This window comes from Ranitomeya variabilis, chromosome 3, assembly GCF_051348905.1.
Source record: "Ranitomeya variabilis isolate aRanVar5 chromosome 3, aRanVar5.hap1, whole genome shotgun sequence".
Lineage (NCBI taxonomy): Eukaryota > Metazoa > Chordata > Amphibia > Anura > Dendrobatidae > Ranitomeya > Ranitomeya variabilis.
Window position 1 is genome coordinate 388,522,124 of NC_135234.1, and position 19,080 is coordinate 388,541,203.

Below are 19,080 nucleotides of genomic sequence, written 5' to 3' on the forward strand. Positions count from 1 at the left end.
CAGGTGCAATGGGCTGCTAGGGCCAATCGTTTGAGGCAGTGGGAGGCCATACTTATATCCCTGATGGACATTCCAGTAACGTCTGGAGCTAAGGGTTTGGGCCAGGTACCAAGGAGCGTGCCTGGTCTTCTGACATCTTGAGGTCGGTAGATGTGGAGTTACGTAAGGGTGGGCAGGTGGCCAGTCCTGGGTGCATAGCTGTAGGCTGATGAAGTCAGCGGGCTTAGGGCTAGTCCAGGACGAATGAGTGGTAGGGTTGAAGAGGTGCTTTACTAAGGAAGGAAGAAACGTGAAATGCTTTGCCCTATTCCACATGTCACCACCTGATGAACTTGACCTGACTAGTAAATGTTTGTCTGTTAAAGAACTTGGTGTCCCCTGAATTGTGTGCTGCAACTCCTGAGGACAAAAGCCAGGAGGCAGCAGGAGGCCTGCGTCCTAGAAGTGGCATCTGGCAGCATACTGGGACTGGGACACCGTTTGTCTTTAAAGTGCCAGAGCATATCTGGACAGCAGCTCGGTCATGACTACCGCTCTGCAGCACTTTACATATAGTTACCTTTATTTCATCTTTTTGTAGCATTACAATTTAACTTAAGTTTTATTTTTTCAATGTGACTTTCTTATTTAATATTTTTGAAAAAAGAAAGAATCTGAATGAGTCTGACCAAATAAGGACAAGGTTCTGGCAGTTCTTAGACTAAAATATTGGAGCCCAACTAATCTGATGGATATGAATATGAGATCATAGTGGGTTCAATATAGCTCACTTTGTGTAGCTCACTAATTATTTGGGCCAGTTCATACTTTGCGCTTTTGGAAATGGTTTTGCCTGGTCTATTATCCCCTCTTATCAATGTATTCTGCATGTACCAGCAATGAAAAATATTCAGTCACTTATGAATATTTATTTCATGTTTATCCAGGAGTCCTCAAACTATAGCTTCTCAGCCAGATTGTCCGGTTAAATAACTTTTCACCTATCCATAGGGCAGGTCATAACTTGCTGATCAGTGGAGGTTCCATTGCTGGGATCCGCACCATTTAGGGAAATTTTATATTCGACGGAGAAGTTTTATCCTCATTACAAATTGAACAGAGCGACAGGCAAAATACCCAACCGTAGCTCCATTCATAGTTATTAAGGTTGAAGGAAGACTTTAAGTCCATCTAGTTCAACCCATAGCCTAACCTAACATGCCCTAACATGTTGATCCATGGGTCAGCAGGAAAAGGAGAGCACAGTGCTTTCCAGCCCCATATGCAATTAATGGAGCTCACGTCATGTGCACTTGTGCTCCAATCTAACGGGGATAAAAGTTCCCCTTTCTGCCAACCGATACGGGTCCAGCAGCGGGACCCCAACCAATCAACAAGTTATAACCTATCCTGTGATTAGATGATAACTTATTTTAAACAGAGAACCCTTTTAAAGTATGGCATTTGCATGACTTTCGACAATTCCACAATTATAGCTGTCTCACCTGTTTCAGAATAACTTTCGTAGTGTTCACCAAGAGCCTTATGTCAACTGATAATTATTACAGAACTATACAAATGCAAGAACAGATGATGGATATGGTCAGGAGAAGAAAAACTCTATGAATTAGAGAGGGAATGGATTGTACATAACCATACAGTGTAACTGCTCTTCAAAAGACAATGTCTTCACATTACACCATCCAGTTAATCTGTTTCGGTTATTGATGGGGAAGTCATCTATCACCAGATATTCTGTAATGCATACCGGTCATTTAATGTCTGACCATATAACACATGGACAGTCTGGATCCTACACACAGACAGACACTTTTGGTAAGCTTCTGCCTAGACGGTTTGGAATACCTGAGTATAATAAAGTCTCTATAGGAGGTGACAACTTAGGGTCTTATATTTCCCGATGACCAGGTAGGTGTGTCAGCACTTACATGCAGGTAATATAACTACATAATGTTTAACTGTAGAAATAAGTCAGTCTTCTTCAATCAGGAGAGAATGTAACATTTGATTCACGTTGAATTCTCGTATAATACCTGTGTAATCAATGACGAAACCCCCGCTGCTCACAGAAGCATCACTGCGAAACGCGATGAACAGATTGTTGCTGCTGCTCTCTATTCTGTCAGGAAGCAGGGAGCCATAAAAACTTCCTATTAGTGGGCTCAGAGAGTCTGGCCCATCATAGATGTGCAGAAAATCATAACCAGGCTCAAGATTAAAGCTGGAATAAGAGACACGGAGAGAAATGGTGAAAATAATGACAAAAGCAGATTGCTGTGCAGTTTTATGCTTTCTCAACAAATGGAAAGAGGCCAAAGAGTAAAACCTATTGCTAACAACTTGTAAGAAAACCCATTTACAGTGGAAAGAAAATGATGGCAACCAAAGCAACTTTTTTAACCTTCGATTGTGTGGTCTCTTTTTACATTCCTCTGTATCCTTGAACTAAGAATAATAGAAGAAAAATAGACACATTCAATGAAATTTCCTATTAACTCTATCCAATTTATAACTATGAAATCATTTCCCATTAAGATAATCTTTTTTTAATAAAGCTTTATCAAAGTACAGCAACATTTCAAATATTTTATCTTTTAATTGTTCTTCATTTTCAAGATCATTTTCTGCCATCAGTGAATAGCAATAATCATTTAGGGTATGTGAACACAATGTACATTAAATTTGAGGAACTAAGCCAAGTTTTTCAAGAGGATGACACTTCAGGATACGCCAGAATTTTTTGTTCTGAAGTGTCTTTATTATTGGGGCTTTTTAATCGTTTCCTTAGTGCTTCCTTTGTGATTTTTTATCTGTGTCTTTTTTTTAAAGCTTTTTTTCAATAATTTTTAGGTCGCTTTTCTTACTAGCATTTTCTGGTCATTTTTTTTTTGTCTATTCAACAATGAAGAGACCACAGTTTCGCGAGACAAACCACTAGGAAAATGTACAAAAAGACACAGGTATATCACAGTCTTCATACTACAAGGCCTTTTTTTATGTCAGCGGTATATAAGATATTGGATATTGGTTTCCCATCCCCCATTCTCAACAGTGATCAAAACTTTCTTATTGCCTGAAGCACCAGTACAAAGCTGTATATTGTTCTGGCAAGGTTTATGGCAGAAATATGCGATTTCCTATTCTAGAACACCTTTTTTAACAGAAACGCGATAATGGTATTGATCTGCACTAAACTGGCTGTAGGAGGGGATGAACAGTTAGCCCCTTTATTTCAGTTAGGAGCATAATTACCATGATTTGTCCGTCAACAGGGCCACCGCTAGCAGGATTGAGTTATACTAGGGAAAAAAATAAATGTTTTTTTTTCCCAGCACGTTCACTCAATGCTGGAAAATATGTCTGGATTAATTTGTATGGACTAAAATGCAATTACTGGATGTTCTCACCTTTTTCTCACACAATGCATGGAAGATATGTGATGCACTATGCTCTCTTGGGAAGACCAAATGACTCAGCTTTCTAGACCTTCATGACTATGGGTATGATATTGCAGTGGGAAGGCTTAACTCTATGCTCTGTTAGGAAGACCAAATGGCTCAGCTTTCTAGACGTTCTTGACTATGGGTATGATATTGCAGTGGGTAGGCTTAACTCTATGCTCTCGTGAGAAGACCAAATGGCTCAGCTTTCTAGACTTTCTTGACTATGGGTATGATATTGCAGTAGGTAGGCTTAACTCTATGCTCACTTGGGAAGATCCAATGGCTCAGCTTTCTAGACGTTCTTGACTGAGTATGATATTGCAGTGGGTAGGCTTAACTCTATGCTCTCTTGGTAAGACCAAATGGCTCAGCTTTCTAGACGTTCTTGACTATTGGTATGATATTGCAGTGGGTAGGCTTAACTCTATGCCCTCTTAGCAAGACCAAATGGCTCAGCTTTCTAGATGTTCTTGACTATGGGTATGATATTGCAGTGGGTAGGCTTAACTCTATGCTCTCTTGGGAAGACCAAATGGCTCAGCTTTCTAGACATTCTTGACTATGGGTATGATATTGCAGTGGGTAGGCTTAACTCTATGCTCTCTTGGGAAGACCAAATGGCTCAGCTTTCTAGACGTTCTTGACTATGGGTATGATATTGCAGTGGGTAGGCTTAACTCTATGCCCTCTTAGCAAGACCAAATGGCTCAGCTTTATAGACGTTCTTGACTATGGGTATGATATTGCAGTGGGTATGCTTAACTCTATGCTCTCATGAGAAGACCAAATGGCTCAGCTTTATAGACGTTCTTAACTATGGGTATGATATTGCAGTAGGTAGGCTTAACTCTATGCTCTCTTGGGAAGATCCAATGGCTCAGCTTTCTAGACGTTCTTGACTGAGTATGATATTGCAGTGGGTAGGCTTAACTCTATGCTCTCTTGGTAAGACCAAATGGCTCAGCTTTCTAGACGTTCTTGACTATGGGTATGATATTGCAGTGGGTAGGCTTAACTCTATGCCCTCTTAGCAAGACCAAATGGCTCAGCTTTCTAGATGTTCTTGACTATGGGTATGATATTGCAGTGGGTAGGCTTAACTCTATGCTCTCTTGGGAAGACCAAATGGCTCAGCTTTCTAGACATTCTTGACTATGGGTATGATATTGCAGTGGGTAGGCTTAACTCTATGCTCTCTTGGGAAGACCAAATGGCTCAGCTTTCTAGACGTTCTTGACTATGGGTATGATATTGCAGTGGGTAGGCTTAACTCTATGCCCTCTTGGCAAGACCAAATGGCTCAGCTTTCTAGACGTTCTTGACTATGGGATTGATATTGCAGTGGGAAGGCTTAACTCTATGCTCTCTTGGGAAGACCAAATGGCTCCGCTTTCTAGACGTTCTTGAGTATGGGTATGATATTGCAGTGGGTAGGCTTAACTCAAGTCATATTGGCATTTTTTGCTTAGTTTGACTAGCTGTGGACTTTAAGAGAACCCTCTAAATTCTTAACTAAATCTTACTTCATATTAATAATAAAGGCTGGTAAATGTTGGCTTTGTTAACATTTGCGTGATGCTATGTAAAGGCCTGAGCACACTCTTCTACATATGATTATCGGGCTTCAGATTATTTACAATGCTTTTATATAGATAAACCAATTTACTCTTTCCATCTAGTGACAGATGACATGAAAAAGTGCAGTGCATAGGAAAGTGTCCCATGGGGCATCCTAAACAAGCCAACAAAATAGGAAAGGCTCTACACAGTTAATTAAAAATATTCTCTCCAAACTGATGAAAAAGATGGTGACCTCCCTATATCTGGAGCAACCTAGCATTTCTTAATTTGTCATGCAACACATCATACAGCTCCCCAGCCACTACAAGTTAAATATCTAATAGAAGCCCAGATATATGTGTCTGTCCCCTAGAGACCTTATTATCACTGGCGATCTTTTCTCCACCTTATAAAAGCAAATGACTTCATTAACAAGTCCTGTCCAACACTTAATGGCAGGGAAGACATTAGCAAGATACATTAAAGGCAATTCTGTTGGTAGTGAGCGGCTCGGCACATGACGGATACAAGGCATCAGAGAGGCTTCACTAATTAGAGATCATTGGGAGCTGAAAGATAGAGGCAAATTATTGTAAAAACTGTTTCTGGAGTTTCTAAAATCAGAAAATACAAAGTAGGGATATTTTATTTTCTTCTCAATTCAAGCACATTTTTAACCTTAATCCTATACGTCAGCCGAAACAATCAATGTTCCCACTCTATAACACAAAAGTTCGGCATTAAGTGTCCTCCTTTCCAATCCCTTGTAGACTGTATTAATTCTGGGATTCTGGGAAGTTCTTGTTAACGATTTGGTCACATCAGAAATAAGAGACATGGGTGAGGACAATGGTATGAACTGGACAGCGCTTCCTCTCACTTACTTTCTGCAACGGAAAAGGAAACCCTGGAAAAAATACTGGACAGTAAAATATAACAATAAGTCTGTAAACTACTTATTTTAAGGATACCTGTTGTTTCAGGTAACTTTATAGGATAAGCTGCCATGTATGTCCATGAGGAAGAAAACCATTTCTGGCCGTTATATGACTTGTATTCTGCATTTTTGTTTTTAGCAATTTTCTCTTCTATGGTGTCTATCTCTACTTCAGTTCTCTCTAAATTAATGGGTGGGAAATAGCTGCTATGATATCTCCCCTACACAGTGCACACAAAAAGATGGATTCCTGCTCTTCTTTCTCTGTAGGACACATACAGAAGAACAGAAGAAGAAGCATGGATGATATTATACAGCAGTATTAAGTGGTGTAACTGTGAATCAACAACTGAAATAAAATCTGCCTGATCTCTCTCTGTGCTGAGTGCTACTCACTCTAATTCCTCCATCCTCTCCCTTTCCCTCTCCAACTCAATATCTATAACCTGATAGCTCACTGTGCTGATAGTCCATCTTGATTTGACCGAAACGTGTTAGAGCTGCTTTCTTCAGGGAGGATCGTGATCTCAGGAGGCAGGGGAGAGAGGAACAAGTGGCTCATAAGTGAAGAAAGAAGCAGGTTCTCTGATAAGATTACAAAGTTTCTTAGATTAAAGAGTTTGTCCGGTCTTACACTGAGTTAAGGGACTTGTTCTAAGTATATACATTCCTTACTTGCTGGTGTTTTCACTAGTAATCTGTGATGTGTAGTATTTTTCTAGTTCTGAAAATTGTAGTACTGACACAATGCACTATAGGTTAATCTACTGGAGAAATACAACTTAAATCAACCAAACTGTTTATGAAACAACAAGCTTGCTGACTGTTTCCAATGACTCAACCCTACGTCAGATTTCCAAATTCCATTTGGCCTTGACCTGATCTGTGCCAAACTGTAATTTACTAGTGATACCTACATGTTAAACGAGAGTGCAATCACATAGTCAGAAGACACGGTCAGCTTCCAGTCGCATTCTTTTAAAGGCGGGTAAGGTTCAGGGTATTGAGGAGACAGGATCACCCCTGTGGGTCCAGTTAAATTACCACCACACGGAGCTGAAAACAAAAAAACATTGACAATTGAAAACTCTGTATGCACAGAAATACTAGACTTCCAAAGGGCAATATACACAAGGATAAATGTGGATGGGTAGAATATTACACTGGCATAAATGACCTTCATGCACAGTAATTATTAAAGTTATCAGTTTGGCTGACTTTGGCATTTTCATATTAAAACCCATATGCAATGAAAGTATCTATAGGTTGATAAATAATATTCGTTGCAATTAGTTTAGCAGCTGAAGTGGAGAGAGAACTTGCCTGTGTTTATTGCAGGAGCAGAAGCATTTCATGTCAAGTGGACGGGAAAATCAATGTGGTGGGTCTGATCTACCAGAGTCAATCAGCGTGTTGAACATTCGAGCTATCGATTTCAGAATATTTGCTTACAATGTTATAATAGAAATAACACTGAGCCAATAACAGGCAAGATTCACTGTTCTCTTCATCAGACCCACAGCTTTAAGAAGACAACATGTTATGCATCTTCATTCTCATCACATCTACTTAATGAAGCATTTTAATAGCTTAGATATACAGAGCTGTTATTTGCTTCTCCCAAACACAGAAAATAAACACAAAATGAAAAGGATTATACAACCAAATATCTATGCACTACAACTGGACAAAGAAAAGAAACACAAAACCTCATAAGGACCAACAATGTTTACCTGAAGGAGGTTACTAAACGCCTTCACACAATGGCTATTTTCAGATTTCGATTTTTTCTCCCTTCTTCCCACAGTCATAACTTTTTTATATTTCCCTCAATATGGCCGTATGATAGCTTTTTTTTACTTTTGAATGACACCATTGATTTTACCATATAGTAGTGGAAAATTGGAAAAAAAAATTCCAAATGCGATAAAATTGCCAAAAATAGCAATTCCACAATTGCTTTTAAGATTTTTTATTTCCCATGTTTATGCAGCGCCCCAGAGTCCTGGTCGTTGCAGTACTGACGCTCCGCCGCTAAGGGGAGTGATGGTACGTCTGATAGCACTTAAGGAGTTCTTCTGACCAGGTATCACAGACACCAATACACTTCATAGTCTGGCCTCCAGTGGGAGAAAAGGGTACTATGTATTAGGCCACTCCTCACAATCTGGTAAAACTGGGGGTTGGATAGGAAGTTAGTTAGAAGCTGACTGGGTTGGAACCAGGCAACATCCTGTGGCAGAGGGTGTTGCGGGGAAAGATTCAGGAGGGTCCCTGTCAGGGGTGGGATCCTGACAGAGGCCTAGCGAACAAGACAGAGCGTTAAGGAACCGCGCCTGCACTACATTGCGGCGGTATCTCAAGAAAGCACAAGAAGCGAGGTTTATTGTGAAGCAGTGAGAAACGAGATCACAGCAAAAAGGAGATAACACCAGTAGGAGTCGTGCCGTAAGATCGAGGCAACATCCTACTGAGGCACGTAGCCGGTGGCCGGAACGCCGAGGAAGTATTGGGCTCCAAGCATTACTTCAAACCAATGGCAGGACAGTTAATTATAGGTTGGCTGTCTCACCTAAATCACCTAAGCAGACATAGGGGGTAACTGTGGGAGAGGGGCGTCACTAGGGTCCCGGAAGAACTCCAGGCCTACCCGTCATACGGGTGCGTCCTAGCCATATCATCTGGGGGACGGAGAAGAACATCAGAACAGATACAAGTTGTGAGAAAGAACATCAGAAACAGACACAACAGTTGTGAGGACTATCCCGTGGTGCTCAGCAGGGAAGTACTACAACACCCAGGAGCTAGAAGGTAGGCACTGATTTCCACCTGCAAAGGGAACTCTGGAGGTGCCTTCGGACCGGCCGGTCTCAGCCAGCCCTGTTAGCAGTGCTCCGGATTGAGGATCCTGAAGCCTTCAGTAAAGAGGTAAAGAGACTGCAACCCTGTGTCTTCGTTATTACCTCACACCACGCACCACCACCTTTAATTGGACGCCCCTTAGCAGGGTCACAGACCGAGTCAGGCCACCGTGACAACCCCAAGACCGAGACTGAGAGGCCCGGTACAGAGTACCCTGCGGCCCTGCGCTCCATTTACTATATAATAAAACCTACCTGGCAATATGATTCTCCAGGTCAGTACGGGTACACAGATACCAAACATGTATAGTCTATTTTTTATTTTAGTGGTGAAAAATAATTTTGAAATTTGTATGAAAGAAAGTTTGAGTTTATCACCCGTTTCCATGACCCGTAAGGTTTCCATTTTTGGAGAAATGGGGGTGATAGCTAATTTTTTGCACCAATTGAAAGCATTTTGAGGAAGATATAATGTTTTGATTGCCTCTTATTGCATTTTATTGCAATGTTGTGGCAGACAGAAAACCTTAATTCTGGAGTTTCTATTTTTTTTTCTTTACGCTGTTTACTGCTCGATCACTTGACAGGGGCCCTGATAGGTGGCTGGAATGACGCGCTTCTGGCCGGCACATGTTAATTCCATCTGTCAGAGATTAACAGTGAGATTTAACAGGTTAATAGCTGTGGGTGGAACATTGATCCACCTGTGACTGTTAAAGGCACATGACAGCTGATTATATCACCTGTCATGTGCGGGGAAAGATGCAGGCTCAATGTCAGAGCTGCATCAAAATCAGGAACACGACATATGTAAGTTTATGTCATATGTAGTGATGAGCGAGTATACTCGTTGCTCGGGTGGTCTCCAAGTATTTGTGAGTGGTCAGAGATTTCGTTTTTGTCGATGCATTTGCATGATTTACGGCTGGTAGACAGCCTGAGTACACGTGGGGATTGCCTGGTTGCTAGGGAATTCCCACATGTATTCAAGCTGGCTAGTAGCCGCAAATCATGCAGCTGCGTCAACAAAAACTAAATCTACGACCACTCACAAATACTCGGAGACCAGCCGAGCGTGCTCGGGAAAACCCGAGCAACGAGTATACTTGCTCATCACTAGTCATATGTTGTAAGGGGTTAATATGATTTGGTGGTGTCATTGGGACAAATTGTTGAAATTGTGTGATGCATTCTTCACCATAATATGACTAGTATTCTTTTTGTTTCCAGTTTTGTCCTCTGCATCCTCTATGTCTAATTTTCAGTCTTCTGTCAAGCAGTGGGTGGATAGTCGATGCTATGATGTCCCCCATAAACAGCACATATAAAGAGGTATATTCATGTTTTTGTTCTTTGTTTAGCACATGTTCAGAAGTACCAGCAGAAGAATAGAAGAGCTGTGTAGCTGTGATTGCAGTTGTGGGATTAGCACCATCACTACCTAACTACATCTTAATCTGCCTGTCTTGACTGCCTTTTCTCGCTTTCTCACTCTTCTCCTCAATTTTCTTGCCCTGACAACTTAATGTGCTAGCAGTCCATCTTGCTTTGCCCAAGACAGATTTCAGCAGTTCATTTTAGATTGGCATTAATGATAAAGGAGGAGGGGAATAAGTGGCTTATAAGTGGAGAAAAAAGTAGATTTCAGTGATAAGATATATGACAAAGTTTCTTATACTTTCTTCTATTAATATGTGCCACAACAATTAATCTACAAGTACTGCTTTACTATTAAAAGCAATTCATTATAAAGGACATCAAATCTAAAGACATTACAGAAAAAAAGACCCTACTTACCAATGCCTGGTCAGAATATCGATATGCTGCAGGATGCAGACAGGCCCCAATTATAAAAGGTGAATGTAGAACAGGTGCAAAAAACTGAGGAACAACCATTCACACACTTTGTATACGGTCTATATCCGTTTACATTTGAAATACTAAACCATCTCCCCCTTCTTGTATGGTATGTGCCTGATTAGTGGTTGTTAGGAATAGAGTAAATAAATGGCACTTAGCAATGTGAATTAATTCTTCTTTAGTTATACAAATCCATAGAAAACGTGCAAACCGGTAAAAGAGAGTAACTGAGACTTTCAGTAGGCCATGTCTACTTCATGTTACAGTACACTTCTATGGGCCTAGGAAGCATAAAGTAACATCAAAAAAACCATTGCCTGTCAATTACTCATCTTTTATCAGTTTGTGTTTTTAACCATGGATTTATATCAATAAAGAAGAAGATATCTACCGTTGGGGAGTGCTCGCCATTTCTTCCATTCTTACCTAGTATAAAGACTCGTTACGTATCGGGATAGAGGACCACCTTGCAGTAGCATGTAGTGATATTTTTGGCGAAATAAAGATTGCCAATATAATTATTGATCCACACCTGGAATTTGAAGTTTTGCCAAGTTACTTTATAGCTTTTTTTTTACTTTTGCTGTTCATCAGTATGTTGCCCCCTTACTGAATTTGCTTTTAATCATGGGTCCCATCTGTGTCCTGTAGAGCATTAGTATTGTAACCAAATATTGGTAAGTATGGCCAGTTCTGGTAACAGTTTGGATCTGATGTTTCATTACCACATTGGAGGTAAAAAATGAATAGCCCAGAAATATGGGACTCAAGAGTAACTTACCGATGCAGACGGGAGGGTTTGGATTCCAATAGAACCGATCTGCAATCTGAACACAGTTGATCTTGGCTTCACCCTCTAAAAGGTAACCTGGGTCACACTGGAATACAATAGAGTCACCGGCATCCCGACTGTCTCCACTTCGGCTTCCATTCTGAGGTATGCCGGGATCATTACAGGAAGTAGCTGTAGTAACTGGAAAAGACAAACAGGCCTTACAGCTTCTGGCAAATGAATATTTTTAGATATTATTATTAAAGGTTATCAGTATTAATCATATTATGCTCCTTAACCATTTTTCCCTAGATCTTCTAAAGACGTTCAATCATCTAAGCATTGCCTTTAAAACTCATGAAAAGACATGCATATAGGCAAAATATATGTATTCAACTCGTATAGAGTAGTAATACCAGGCTTTGAATGGATTAGGCACAAAAAAATGATCAACTTTGCTATTATTCTTCATGCATCGCAAACCACACGGCTCTAGACATATTAATGGGATGTGTACCACCTGGAAAAAATAAATTAACTACTACAATAATAACATAGGGATTGGTCATTAAATATTATACAATGTTTCCCGCTGCAAAATGCATCAACCCACTAAGAGTTATCTAGGTTATCATGGCTAACAGAGCAGCATGAATGACCCAATGTGGCAGCTCAGAGTACATTCTGTAAGCAGATAATGCATTTCACCTCTATTTGCAGTGGCTTATAACGTGGGCATAGATTCAATTTATTGGAGACAATACTGAACCATAATGTCTACAATGAGATGAGCGAGGGATGGGGGACAATCATCTCCAACTTTCAGCACGCTATCATTTCTACATTAAAAGGTGCAGTTCAGCGGGGAGGGGAGCCTGTCAGAGGCTAAACGCCTGATTAGCTTCCTAATCTAATCTGATATTAGAGAAACATTATTTTCTCGCTGTTTCAAGAGGCCTGTGCTTTTTTACAGTCTTCAGGGAGAAGGAGACACTTGATGGCAATAAGTTCATGAATATAATTTGTGTGGAAGGCAAACCTTGTGCATGCTAACGTCTGCGGAAGGTCGGCCAGTGTAAACAAGGGACTCTATACATATCGTACATACCTATAGAAGAGTCTATAAATCGGTGGTGGACACAGACAGAAGAGGGCCCTGTGCAATAACAATATCTGGGTCCTTTGCTCTTCATAATGTACAATTCCATCTGCTTTGGAGGTAGACGTGGCCCACTTACCTCTTGGGCCCCGTTGGTGGCACAAATCATATATATATGCATTGACCATTATCCCAATATAAAGTATGGTTTACTGAAAACTAAAAATGTGTCTATCTATCTATCTATCTATCTATCTATCTATCTATCTATCTATCCCATAATCCCATATCTATCTATCTATCTATCTATCTATCTGTCTATCTAGGAATAAAAAAAATGGAAGGCAGCACTCCAAGCTTAGCAAAAAATATAAGTGGACTTTATTGGGCCCACATGGTGTGGTGCGACTTTTCAGCTTCCAAAAGCCTTTTTCAAGCTTTTTTTCTTTTTGATTATTGACAAGTATATGGATTGATTGCTGGGAGGCTCTGCACACATTTATTATAGGTGCTGTATCATTTTTTGTAACTATCTCATATCTATCTATCTATCTATCTATCTATCTAATACCCAAAAATGGAACAGCACAACTCCTTATACTTAGCTTCAGGTGCAATGCCCATAGACCACCCGTCCACCGGTCGTCTCCAGTCAATATTCAAAAAAAGCAGGCAGCACTCCGTTTTTAGAAAAATATGCAGGACTTTAATGAACCCACATGTCTCAGCGACGTTTCGGCTCAACTGAGCCTTTCTCAAGCCTGAGAGGCTTGAGAAAGGCTCAGTTGAGCCGAAACGTCGCTGAGACATGTGGGTTCATTAAAGTCCTGCATATTTTTCTAAAAACGGAGTGCTGCCTGCTTTTTTTGAATATCTATCTATCTATCTATCTATAAAGTTCAAAAAAGAAGGCAGCACTCCATTTTCCGAATAACTGTGCAGAGTTTAATCAGACCCACATGTCTGGTGCGACGTTTCGGCTCAAATGAGCCTTTCTCAAGCAGTGGATACATCATCTTTGTGCATATATATACCTTTTAACAATATCCTTAATCAATGCCATTTGTGCTTAATAAATTACAATACAGTATAATATACTCCATGTGTTTCATATATCGTCTGATACTAACTCATATAAAGTGCATACGTGCTTATGTGCAACTAGTGTTCTTAATATATAAGTATATTAATCCAAACTGTGTATGATATAATCATAATTCACTTGCTCTTACCACTGAAGTAACTTGCTGCTAATGGAGGACAACATTTTGTTCGGCGTTCCTACAGATCTACTGCGCATGTCTAGCGTGTCATATAGCTACGTAGATGCTGACGGTTGGACCCGTAGAAGCGCCGGATAAGCGCGAAACGGCCGTCGTCCTCCCCTGCTCCCTCTCTCCCCCGGCCTCCACCTGTCTCTGGATGTTTTACTGTTAATAAAGAAGCCTTTTTCACGGAAGACCGGTGAGTGCACTCAGCTTTCTCAGCATCTACGTTTGTATTACATTGAAGATTTCATTCATATGAAGGAGCACCCGAGGTCGACCAGGATAGTTCGCATCTGAGTATTTGCCTTTACCTGTATATTCGGTTCTGGTGTATGGGACAGTGCCGTTCAGTTTCCTCCTTTTGTGAAAAAATGTCATATAGCTACGTTGGGTTGCAGACCAATCCTAGTATCGGTATTTTCGCGCATGCGCCTAAGCGCTATGCTTAGCCATCTTTGTAGTGGCATACCTAATTTCCTCTGTTAGTCCAGCGTATCCCTAAGAACTGGCGCATGCGTATACACATTAACAGCGCCGTCTTAGTAACTTAGTGCTAAACAAAATACGGACAGTCAAGTTACTTCAGTGGTAAGAGCAAGTGAATTATGATTATATCATACACAGTTTGGATTAATATACTTATATATTAAGAACACCAGTTGCACATAAGCACATATGCACTTTATATGAATTAGTATCAGATGATATATGAAACACATGGAGTATATTATACTGTATTGTAATTTATTAAGCACAAATGGCATTGATTAAGGATATTGTTAAATGGTATATATATGCACAAAGATGATGTATCTGGATCACCCCCAATCCACTGCTTGAGAAAGGCTCATTTGAGCCGAAACGTCGCACCAGACATGTGGGTCTGATTAAAATCTGCACAGTTATTCGGAAAATGGAGTGCTGCCTTCTTTTTTGAACTTTATGCATTCAAGATAACCAGTGAACAGGTTACCTGGAGGATTTGCACCCAGAGATAAGTTAAAAGATTTTTGTGCTGTTCCTTTTTTATGAATATCTGTCAATCTATCTATCTGTCTAACTATCTATCCCATATCTATCTATCTCATATCTATCTATCTATCTATCTATCTATCTATCTATCTATCTATTTTTCAAAAAAAGAGGCAGCACTCCATTGTTTCAGTGAAAAAATGTGCAGGGTTTAATCTACCCACATATTCAGGCAACGTTTCAGCTCACAATGAGCTTTTCTCAAGCAGTGAGTATGTTCATGTGCTTCCCTTTTATACATATCTACAACATCCTTAATTGTGTCCACTTATGCATTGTAAGGTGCTACTTAGATTTACATTTTCATAAAGTGCATATGTGCTAACCATGTTTAACCGTAGCTGTGCCAATAAAAATATATAAAACATCTTCCTACTTCCCCATATCATACAGTACTGTATGCATAAAAGATCTTTACTTTACCCGGCAGATGCATGTTCAGCGTGGAGGACGCCATTATTTCCTTTCAGCGTCTTGTTAGATCTACTGCGCATGTCTCACTGTGTCATCCCTATGCGATGACTAGCCAGCCAATCCACTGCCTTGTGTGGCACTCCCCATTAGCGCATGCGCGCGTCCTTTCAATAGCGCCATCTTTGTTGTGGCTTCCTATTGATACTTGCGTGTCGGGCACATTGTGTATTCAATTGTTACCATACGGACTTCTTTATGGTGTTAGTTCCCACCCTGACGCACCGGACGGCACCTTACTCAGGTTGTCTCCGGGAGTCATGCGGTATTAGGTTACGGCAATTAACCTTCTCAGGTCAATATACCGCAACTGTAACCACAAAGGTAGTTACACCTGAGTCCTGGTTCCACTTATATTTGTTAATATGCCCATATACATGGTATCATCGGTTTTTAAGATTAATAAATAAATACAATATCCAATTTCATTATTCGTTCTTTATTTAAAGAAATTCAAATTAATTTTCATTTTGCGTAAATTTCATGCATTATTTTTTATTCGTCCTCCACGCTTTTCATGCTCCGCCCCAATGCATCTAAAAAAATGGAGAAGATATAAATAAATAGTAAAAATTAGAGATATTTCATTATACCCCTAATACATGTACAAAGGGTCCCTACATTATCTGTCAAAGTGAATTACACGTATATCTTCTAAGTAATAGCATGTATCTTAAAGTCAACATTTAACCCTTTGGGTTTCAAGGTATTGAGCTCGTAAATCCACATAAGCTCTTTTTTCTTTAGGATTTGCTCCCTATTCCCTCCTCTCCTCTGAATAGGTACTACATCTATAATTTTACACCTGAGATCTTTTTCTGAATGGTTATTTTCTGTGAAATACACTTGTGAAGGAAAAACTCTTATACTAAAACTGTTGGAAACTATCTTGAAAAGAAATTATTTTTTATTTGGTGATGTTTTTTACACCCAAAAACGGGGAACTGCTATGGGGGCCAATATGGCCCCCTCCTACGCAAATCTGGTGATGGAGGTCCTTGAGGAGGAATGGATCTACGTGTCCACCATTTCCAGCATGTGCTGGTATGGTGGAGATACGTGGATGACGTGTTCCTCCTCTGGACTGGAACTCAAGAAAAATTGGATGACTTTCTGGGTTTTCTAAATACCATAGACCTGACAATTAAATTCACATTAGTCTCCTCTAAAAGGGAACTGCAATTTCTGGATGTGTTGGTTAAACAAAAGGAGGGTAAACTAGATACTACTCTATTTGTAAAAGTAACGGATAAGAACAACTTACTAGCATACGATAGCCACCATCCACGTAATATGGTGAAATCGATACCATTGGGGCAGCTACTTAGGGTACGCCGTATAGTACAAGATGAAGAAGAAGTGGATTGGGTAATGGACTCACTCATAAAGAAATTTAAAAATAGAGGATACCCGAAAGAACTTTTGACAGTTGCTAAGCAGAAGGTCTTAAAATTAGAAAGAAGTGAACTAATAAATGAAAGAACGAGGAATACTAAGAAAAAACATCTAGACCGTATACCGCTTGTAGCAACTTATGTGGAAGAGAGCAGTGAGATAAGTAAAATTATAAAAAAACACTGGGGGATGCTGGGAAAGTGTCTCCCAGGTGTAAAGGAGTTTAAACTGCCACCCCTTTTCTCATATAGGAAAAATAGAAATATAAAGGATTATCTTGTAAAATCGGATATAGGATCCTTTAAAAAGAGTGCACAAGCAACTTTGACAGGTAGGAATAAAACTGGCTGCTTTCCCTGCCTAGGATGCGTTAATTGTGCATATATGGATAAAGGCCCCACATTTCAGCACCCTGAAACAAAAAAAGTATATAAAATTAAACAATTTCTGACTTGCGGTTCAGATCACGTTGTCTACCTATTAATGTGCCCATGTAATTTGTGGTACATTGGGGAGACAACGTGTGAATTTAAAGTCAGAATGAATCAGCACAGATACACGATTAGGAAAAAAAGAATGGACCTCCCGGTACCGAAACATTTCACAGAAAATAACCATTCAGAAAAAGATCTCAGGTGTAAAATTATAGATGTAGTACCTATTCAGAGGAGAGGAGGGAATAGGGAGCAAATCCTAAAGAAAAAAGAGCTTATGTGGATTTACGAGCTCAATACCTTGAAACCCAAAGGGTTAAATGTTGACTTTAAGATACATGCTATTACTTAGAAGATATACGTGTAATTCACTTTGACAGATAATGTAGGGACCCTTTGTACATGTATTAGGGGTATAATGAAATATCTCTAATTTTTACTATTTATTTATATCTTCTCCATTTTTTTAGATGCATTGGGGCGGAGCATGAAAAGCGTGGAGGACGAATAAAAAATAATGCATGAAATTTACGCAAAATGAAAATTAATTTGAATTTCTTTAAATAAAGAACGAATAATGAAATTGGATATTGTATTTATTTATTAATCTTAAAAACCGATGATACCGTGTATATGGGCATATTAACAAATATAAGTGGAACCAGGACTCAGGTGTAACTACCTTTGTGGTCACAGTTGCGGTATATTGACCTGAGAAGGTTAATTGCCGTAACCTAATACCGCATGACTCCCGGAGACAACCTGAGTAAGGTGCCGTCCGGTGCGTCAGGGTGGGAACTAACACCATAAAGAAGTCCGTATGGTAACAATTGAATACACAATGTGCCCGACACGCAAGTATCAATAGGAAGCCACAACAAAGATGGCGCTATTGAAAGGACGCGCGCATGCGCTAATGGGGAGTGCCACACAAGGCAGTGGATTGGCTGGCTAGTCATCGCATAGGGATGACACAGTGAGACATGCGCAGTAGATCTAACAAGACGCTGAAAGGAAATAATGGCGTCCTCCACGCTGAACATGCATCTGCCGGGTAAAGTAAAGATCTTTTATGCATACAGTACTGTATGATATGGGGAAGTAGGAAGATGTTTTATATATTTTTATTGGCACAGCTACGGTTAAACATGGTTAGCACATATGCACTTTATGAAAATGTAAATCTAAGTAGCACCTTACAATGCATAAGTGGACACAATTAAGGATGTTGTAGATATGTATAAAAGGGAAGCACATGAACATACTCACTGCTTGAGAAAAGCTCATTGTGAGCTGAAACGTTGCCTGAATATGTGGGTAGATTAAACCCTGCACATTTTTTCACTGAAACAATGGAGTGCTGCCTCTTTTTTTGAAATATATGAAACTTGGATGATCTGTGGACTGGTTATCTGGGGGCCCTGCACCCGAAGATAAGTATCTCTGTGCTGTTCCTTTTTCTTTTTTTCTATCTATCTATCTATCTATCTATCTATCTATCTATCTATCTCATATCTATCTATCCCATATCTATCTATCCCATATCTATCTATCTCATATCTATCTATCTATCTATCTATCTATCTATCTATCTATCCCATATCTATCTATCTATCTATCCCATATCTATCTATCTATCTATCTATCTATCTATCTATCTATCTATCCCATATCTATCTATCTATCTATCTATCTATCTATCTATATATCTATCTATCCCATATCTATCTATCTATCTATCCCATATCTATCTATCTATCTATCTATCTATCCCATATCTATCCATCTATCTATCTATCTATCTATCTATCCCATATCTATCTATCTATCTATCTATCTATCTATCTATCTATCTATCCCATATCTATCTATCTATCTATCTATCTATCTATCTATCTATCTATCTATCTGTCTATCTATCCCATATCTATCTATCTATCTATCTATC

The 19,080-nt window shown here is 39.6% G+C and overlaps 1 protein-coding gene across 2 annotated transcripts in view; it reads right to left on the minus strand.

Moving 5' to 3' along the window:
- The window catches only part of CSMD2 (CUB and Sushi multiple domains 2), a 1,405,803-nt gene that overhangs the window by 235,346 nt on the left and 1,151,377 nt on the right, over positions 1-19,080 (minus strand). For both annotated transcript variants that reach the window (XM_077296071.1, XM_077296070.1), the window contains 3 exons: positions 11,443-11,634; positions 6,858-6,996; positions 2,034-2,221 (listed from right to left, as the gene is read on the minus strand). In XM_077296071.1, the coding sequence (XP_077152186.1) occupies positions 2,034-2,221; positions 6,858-6,996; positions 11,443-11,634 (519 nt within the window). The remainder of the gene's footprint in view (positions 1-2,033; positions 2,222-6,857; positions 6,997-11,442; positions 11,635-19,080) is intronic.